Here is a 7,647-nt window from a genome sequence, read left to right as displayed (position 1 = left end):
CCTCACGTTGAATAAGAGATCAATATTAGCAGCACACCATACAAAGAGTATGCATCCTTAACCCAATGATCTCTACTAAGATATTAATCGTACTCTCTTAATAAACAGAAATGATGAGTTCAATTATTATCTACAGCATAACCAGTGGGTTTGCAATAAGGATCAAAATTTCTAATGATGGACAAAGGGCATGAGGAGGGCGTAGGATATAACTTTAATGAGATATTAAATGAATCTATAGAGGTACTATGTCACAGGAATAGTGAATGCATGACTAAATGAAATAGGTCATTAGCATGATAAAAGGGAGAGTCTCCAAAGAACAGAGAGAAATGAAGAAAATAGAGTGAGAAAGATATTAATAAAAGAAAAAAGAATGATTAATAGTAGGTATAATAGGAATAATTGTAACAATACTACTAATTTAAAAAATTCTACAACAAAACTATGCTGCACTATTCAAACCTCCTAGTCTTCAGTAACCCAAAGTCTGTGAAGACCTTGATAATGTGGGGTCCCACAAAGTATGCTGTCCCACTATGGATGGTGGTCTCCAGGTCGAGAATAATCAATGTTAGTGGATAGAGGTGCCGCAAGTGTTGATAGATGGTCAGCTGCAGTGTGGACACTGGACTATGCAGGATAAGGGCACACTAGTGACAGCTGGCAAGTGCTATGATTTGGCCAGCAAATTGTTTTTTAGAATAAAGTCAACTGACAGGTGAGGGGAATTGTCATGAGATGGTCATGAGGGGAAGAGCTCTTGGAATGTAGAAAGTGCCTTCAACTTGGTTATGAAGAAGCAGCCAGCCTCCAGCACAGGTGCTGCTCTGTGCACTGTGGATTCACAAGGCAGTGCAAGCCTGAAGTCCAGTGATTAACAGTTCTGAGGTGCTCAGAAAAAATGACTTTGAGGATAGGACAAAGAAGCTGAGGATTTGGTAAAACGCAATTACTGCACGAATGTATGTCCCTTTACCGCATAAGAAACTCATTAATCACCCCAGTGTTCAGGTCTCAGAGCACCTTCTTCTATACATGGGATGGGGAGGCATCCTGGATCACTGGCAAGGACCACCAGCAGGGGGCAGATGAGAGCTTCCCAGTATCCTGTGTTCAGGCACCCATCCTCCAGGGCTGGGAAAGGAAGGGGACACATGGTCAGACCTCTCCAGAGAAGGTGGTGTGAGGCCAATGCTGAAAATGCTGCTACTTCTGCTGCTTCTGGGGTCCAGTAAGAGCCTTCTCCTCCCTGGGAGAGTGGGCTTGTGTGTGTGTGTGTGTGTGTGTGTGTGTGCTGGTGTGAGTGAGGTGGTGGCCAGGCATTGTGGAATGTTTGTGCTGATAAAAGTGAGAGGGTGTGTCCAGGCTGTCTGAAGTGCACAGGGTGAGGCAGCAGGTAGGGGAGGCAGAGGAGTATGGTCCAAGGGAGTCTGAGAGGATGTCTGGGGAAAGGATTTCCCTGGGGCTGGGAGAAATGTGGTGGGAGAGCTGAGTGTTCTGGATCCTGCCTGACTCTGGTCCTGCTGGCCTCCTCTGTCCCTGTGTTTCAGCAGGCTATGGGCTTGGTGCTCATGTCTCTCAACATCCAAGCAGGGCCATCTGTAAGAGTGGGACCTCTGTGAAGATCAAGTGTCGCTCACTGGACATACAGTTCCAAACTGTGTATTGGTACCGCCAGTTCCCCAAAGAGAGCTTCATGCCTATGGCATTTTCTAATGTGGGCTCTGATGTCACCTGGGAACAAGGTAATGCCCAGGACAAGTTTTCTATTACTCACCCAAACCTCACCTTTGCGTCTCTGGTGGTGACCAGTGCACATTCTGAAGACAGTGGCTTCTACTTCTGTGTTGCAGAGACACAGTGCTGGGTGGAAGTCAGAGACCTAGGCAAGAAGGTTTGCAGCAGCCTGCCCCACCCACCCTCAGACCCAGGAGCCCATGGGAGTAGCCTGGGCAGAGAAAACCACAGCTTCTCTCAATGAGACCTCTGCAAACAGTGTTGTGGGTTGCAGAGTGATGTAGAAAGAGAATCTGGGTGTAGAGGATTGTGGTGGTGGATAATTTTTCCCACATTTTGAAAAGGGGGAATAAAGTGGAGCCAATAATGTGACCCATTGACATGGAAAGTTCCCCATGTATTTGAAGACCTGGGTCATTGCCTGACTACCATGTTGTCCTTATGTTCTTGATAAGTCTACATGTTATCCCACAGCTACATCTGTAGACATCTACACATCACTTTATATTTCTATGATTTTTCATTTGGCAGCTGACTCTCTATGAAGTTCAGCAATGTCTTGTCACCTTGCTGACCCTCAAGATCACAAGAAGTCATGAGGCAATCAGGCAGAGAGAGTTACTCATAGAAGGATCCACAACTTTGGTAAAACCCCCTCTGCAGGTTCCAAGCATATCTGAAACTTACCTTGAGAGGGTTTTGCTGAGCTGTTCTGAAGATTTGGGTCAATAATAAGATAAGTCAGAGAAACCCTGTAAGTTGGACTTCAGATTACATGACTGAGAGATCTAGAAAGTTGTGTCAAAAGGTAGAAGATCACAAGTGGAGCACTGAAGGTAGAACCTTGGAGAAATCATTTTCTAAGAGAAAACAAAAAATGACCTTGACCAACAAATCTACATGATCCCATAGAAAGTGAACAAAATACATTAGTGCTATTTATTACAAGAAGGAATTGTGTACCTAAAAACATGAAGATATGGTACAAGGAAACCACATAGCATCTGTCTGACACATTGTTGTTTTTGGTGGGAGATGTTTTAAAAGCCCATAGTTTAGTTTTAAATAAATGACCATGCACTGACAAACAATGTATGCATATTTTAATAAGAGGTGAAGATGGATTAAGTTCTATATAGAAAAAGAGCAAAAAACAAATATATGAAAGTGTTACAGGGGATTTGAGGTCTTGAAAATGGAGAATGAAGAGCATGTCCTAGTGAGAACTAGGGAGTAGAATTGAGTTGCCTCAGTCACCACTTAGTGGATGGTCCATAGGGGACACTTACTCTCATCCACCATTACTATTTCCCTCAAGCAAATCTGTAGCATGTACCAGATCAGAGCAGAAAGATGATGCATGACCCTTTACCTCTGCCCTTGGAACACGATTCTTGACTTCATGGCCTTAGGTTCCTGGCAGCAGATATGTCCTGTGCAAAGTCATAGAACTGTTAGGGGTTATCAGACCCCAGTATCAGGATCCACCCTCAGTGATCCCAGAGCTCTGACTCTTACCCAATAGTTCCTGTGGACACTAAAGATGCCCTGACTTCAAGAAATCTCATCACAAGGATAGAAAGAACCAAAAAGTACAAAAAAAAGTGACATTGAAATCCTCTAAAAATCAGTCCTGATAACAAACTAGCTGTTGACAATATGTTTGGTTGGGACTGTGGCTAATCTGTACTGTGCATGGCAGTGTCAGTAATGACACAAAAATGAACCAGTATGAGCATGAAGGAATCAAAATTTATGATAGGAATCAGACCAGACACAACTTAGGGAGTAACTACATAATTAAAGTTCAAAAAAATTAATTAAAAAAAAAATCTCTACTAGCTCTGTTGATGGGGGAAGAGCTGAAGCTTGGGATCAGTTATCTTCACTCAAGCCATAGATGGACTTTGAAGGATGTGGGTACTGGAATCCATGGAAGGTGGTTGGATCTCTGTGTCCACTGCCCTGTGAATTCTCCAAGAGGCTTGTGGGGCTGTGGGTCCAGTTGTTCAATCTAGCTGGTGATCAGAATGTGAAGTAGGAAAAGGGCAGCACACTCAGGAACCACAGGTATTCTGTTCTCTCTCTCTCTCTCTCTCTCTCTCTCTCTCTCTCTCTCTCTCTCTCTCTCTCTTCTTTTTCTTGGGTATAAGAATCAATCTGAGGATGTCTTGTGTACTAGGCAAGGACTATAACACCAAGCCCAGCACCTCTGATCTTCTTTTGCACAGCTTCGTATCAATGATGATTTCAGAAAAATGGCAGACATTTTATTTTCCCTTGATACTTTTATGCATTTCTTCTCCCTGTGATCAACTCTAAGCCAACCCAGAACCATACATACCCATACCACAAGGAAATTCTCAAAAAAGTATTTCCTGCTTAGTTAGGTTGACATGGTAAGAAAACCTCAAAGAGAGTTCTCCTCAAAATGAATTGGAGGATTTTGCTCTGATCCAGGGGGTTTCCAGCATCTTCCCAGACAAAGTACAAAGCTGGGTCCCCGACCATCCATAGCAAGACTCCGTAGCTACACATTGCAGAAGGAGTTACACTGTGAGGTTGTCACATTCCAAGAGGCCCAGCCAACCAGGAGAGGAAAATGCAGTCACGGAATCATGCAGATGCCCTAACACATACAGGAACACTGATGCAATGCTAGAGTTGTATTTTTATGAAGAAATCTTTTTCACTATGTCCACCAATACAAATATAGCTTGACGTTTCAAATCTTAATTCACCCTTTTAAGCTCCCTGCTCCAGGGAACTATGACTAAATGTAAAGTGGAAATCCAAGTAGCCTGCTATCAAAATGAAAAAGTGGTACTTGAGTAAAATCTTTAAACTGTTTTTTTAACATGTTTTCTTTTGATTATTTGTAATTGCTAGACTTCTTCAAAACTGGTCCATTAAAACAAGTAGCCCAGCATGTGCACAAATAGTTTCTTAAAACTCTTGAATCCATTTCCATTCACCAGTACCTAACTTAACCACCATTTCAATAAAATGATGATGAATAAATTAGCATCATAACTGTCCATACGTGAAGACATACAGTGTAAACCAGTATTAATTTAGAATCAAGTCCAATACAGGTGAGGAGATAAGTCGTGAGATGGTCAGGAAAGGACGAGCTCTAGGAAGATAAGAAGTGCCTTCAGCTTGGTTATGAAGAAGCAGCCAGCCTCCAGCCCAGGTGATGTCCTGGGCACTGTGGATTCACAAGGCAGTGCCAGCCTGCAGTCCAGAGATTAACAGTCCTGAGGTGTCAGGGACAATGACTTTGAAGATACGACAAAGAAGCTGAGGATTGGGTAAAACACATTTACTTCCTGAATGTATGTCCCTTGCCACATAAGAAACTCATTAATCACCCCAGTGTTCAGGTCTCAGAGCACCTTCTATACATGGGATGGGGAGGCATCCTGGATCACTGGCAAGGACCACCAGCAGGGGGCAGATGAGAGCACCCCAGGATCCTGTGTTCAGGCACCCATCCTTCAGGGTTGGGGGATGGAAGGAGGGGACACATGGTCAGACCACTCCAGAGAAGGTGGAGTGAGGCCAATGCTGAAGATGCTGCTGCTTCTGCTGCTTCTGGAGCCCAGTAAGAGCCTTCTCCTCCCTGGAGTGTGGGCTTGTGTGTGTGTGTGTGTGTGTGTGTGTGTGTGTGCTGGTGTGAGTGAGGTGGTGGCCAGGCATTGTGGAATGTTTGTGCTGATAAAAGTGAGAGGGTGTGTCCAGGCTGTCTGAAGTTCACAGGGTGAGGCAGCAGGTGAGGGAGACAGGGAGTATGGTCCCAGGGAGTCTGAGAGGATGCCTGGGGAGAGGAAAGGATTTCCCTGGGGCTGGAGAAAGGTCGTGGGAGAGCTGAGTGTTCTGGGTCCTGCCTGACTCTGGTCCTGCTGGCCTCCTCTGTCCCTGTGTTTCAGCAGGCTCTGGGCTTGGTGCTCATGTCTCTCAACATCCAAGGAGGGCCATCTGTAAGAGTGGGACCTCTGTGAAGATCGAGTGTCGCTCTGTGGATTTCCAGTACACAACTGTGTTTTGGTACCGCCAGTTCCCGAAAGAGAGCTTCGTGCTCATGGCAACTTCTAATACAGGCTCTGATGTCACCTGGGAGAAAGGTTTTGCCCAGGAAAAGTTTCCCATCACTCACCCAAACCTCACCTTTGCATCTCTGATGCTGACGGGTACACTTTCTGAAGACAGCAGCTTCTACTTCTGTGGTGCCAGTGACACAGTGCTGGGTGGAAGTCAGAGACCTAGGCAAGAAGGCTTGCAGCAGCCTGCCCCGCCCACCCTCAGACCCAGGAGCCCTGTGGGAGGAGCCTGGGGAGAGAAAACCACAGCTTCTCTCAATGAGACCTTTGGAAGTATGGCTGTGGGGGACGGAGTGTTGTATATGGAGAATCTTGGTGTAGAGAATGTGGGGTGCACTCTGACACGTCCCACATGGAGCAGGGAAGAGTTGACTGCAGGAGGAGGATGCTTTACACAAAATACTTATCTACTCAATACACACCTGAGAACCAATACTCTTTTTATGAGAGAGTGGGTAGGATGTGTCTGGCCATATCAGCTCTGACCTCTATAAAAACAGAGTCACCAAACTCTCCTTTACATATAATATGCAGGTAAAAGGGGGCAAGAACCATGAGGAGCTTCTGTGATGGACAGGATAGGGTGTAGTTACGGGAGCCATCGTCCTAGGAGGAAGATTCCAGAAGGAGACAGGAAAACACTCCCACACATCACCACATACTTCCTGACAGTACCTAGAAGCCAGGCCTCTGTGTCACGTGTCTCAACCTAGGCTGATTCTGCTATATAAGAATGGCTTCCCACAGAGGATTGTGTGTGGGAGGGAAATTTTTTGGAGACCTTGAAAAATGGGAATTGAGTTCAGCCTATAAACGAACTACCTGACAAAGAAAGTTTCCAAATATTTGAAGACCTGGATCATTGCCTGAGTCTGCCATGTTGCCCATATGTCTTGATAAATCTACATGTAATCCCACATCTACATCTGTAGACATTACACATTGCTGCACATTTCTATGTTTCCTTTGGTAGCTGGCTCTCTATGACTGTTCAGCACTGTCTTCTCACCATGCTGGACCCTCAAGATTGAGAGAAGTCATGAGGCAACCAGGCAAAGAGAGTTACTCATAGAAGGATCCAATGCTAAGGTATCCAGTTTATTTGTTGATGATGCAGCAGAAGAGACAGAGAACACAGGAAGGAACCCTCTCTGCAGGTTCAGAGTGTAACTAAAACACACCTAGAGAAAGTTTTGCTGAACTGTTTATGACGTAGGTGTCAAGAGTGAGAGAAGACAGAAGAAACCTATAGGGAAGTCTTCAGATGACATGGTTGACAGATCTAGAAAGTTCTGTCAGAATGTAGAAGATAAGTGGAACACTGATGGCAGGAGTTTGGAAAAATCATTTCTAAGAGATGATTTCTCCATTGACAACAAATCTGCATGATGCAGTAGAAAAAAGAGCAAAATACACTAGCATCCTCGTATTAGAGAAGAAAATGTGTCTGGTAACCTGTGAAGAGATGGGACAAGGAAACCACATAACATCTTTCTTGCATATCGTTATTTGTGGAGGGGGATTTATTCCAAAAGCCCATAGTTTAGTTTTAGATAAATAACATGCATTGTTAAGCAATGCCTGCATGTTATGATTCACAGGTTGAGATTGATTAAGTTCTATGCATAAAGAGGAGAAAAACCCATTATATGAAATAAAACCCATAACAGGGGATTTGAGGTCTTGAAAATGGGGAATGAAGAGCACTTCCTAGTGAGAACCAGGAGCAGAACCACAGTGTCTCAACCACCACAAAGTGGTTCTCCACAGCGGATGCTTACCATCATGTTCATGTCTACCATGT

At 44.5% G+C, this 7,647-nt stretch overlaps 2 gene segments (V, D, J or C); both read left to right on the top strand.

Moving 5' to 3' along the window:
• The first annotated feature begins 1,164 nt into the window (after positions 1–1,164).
• LOC124991222 (T cell receptor beta variable 20-1-like) lies at positions 1,165–1,984 on the top strand. The segment is given in 2 exon segments: positions 1,165–1,234; positions 1,557–1,984. Coding segments are annotated over 2 exon segments (468 nt in total).
• Positions 1,985–5,304: 3,320 nt separating this feature from the next.
• On the top strand, positions 5,305–7,232 carry LOC124991221 (T cell receptor beta variable 20-1-like). The segment is given in 3 exon segments: positions 5,305–5,347; positions 5,673–6,116; positions 7,060–7,232. Coding segments are annotated over 3 exon segments (657 nt in total).
• The last annotated feature ends 415 nt before the right edge of the window (positions 7,233–7,647 follow it).

Source organism: Sciurus carolinensis, chromosome 8 (genome assembly GCF_902686445.1).
Source record: "Sciurus carolinensis chromosome 8, mSciCar1.2, whole genome shotgun sequence".
Lineage (NCBI taxonomy): Eukaryota > Metazoa > Chordata > Mammalia > Rodentia > Sciuridae > Sciurus > Sciurus carolinensis.
This window is presented reverse-complemented; position numbering and strand designations above follow the sequence as displayed.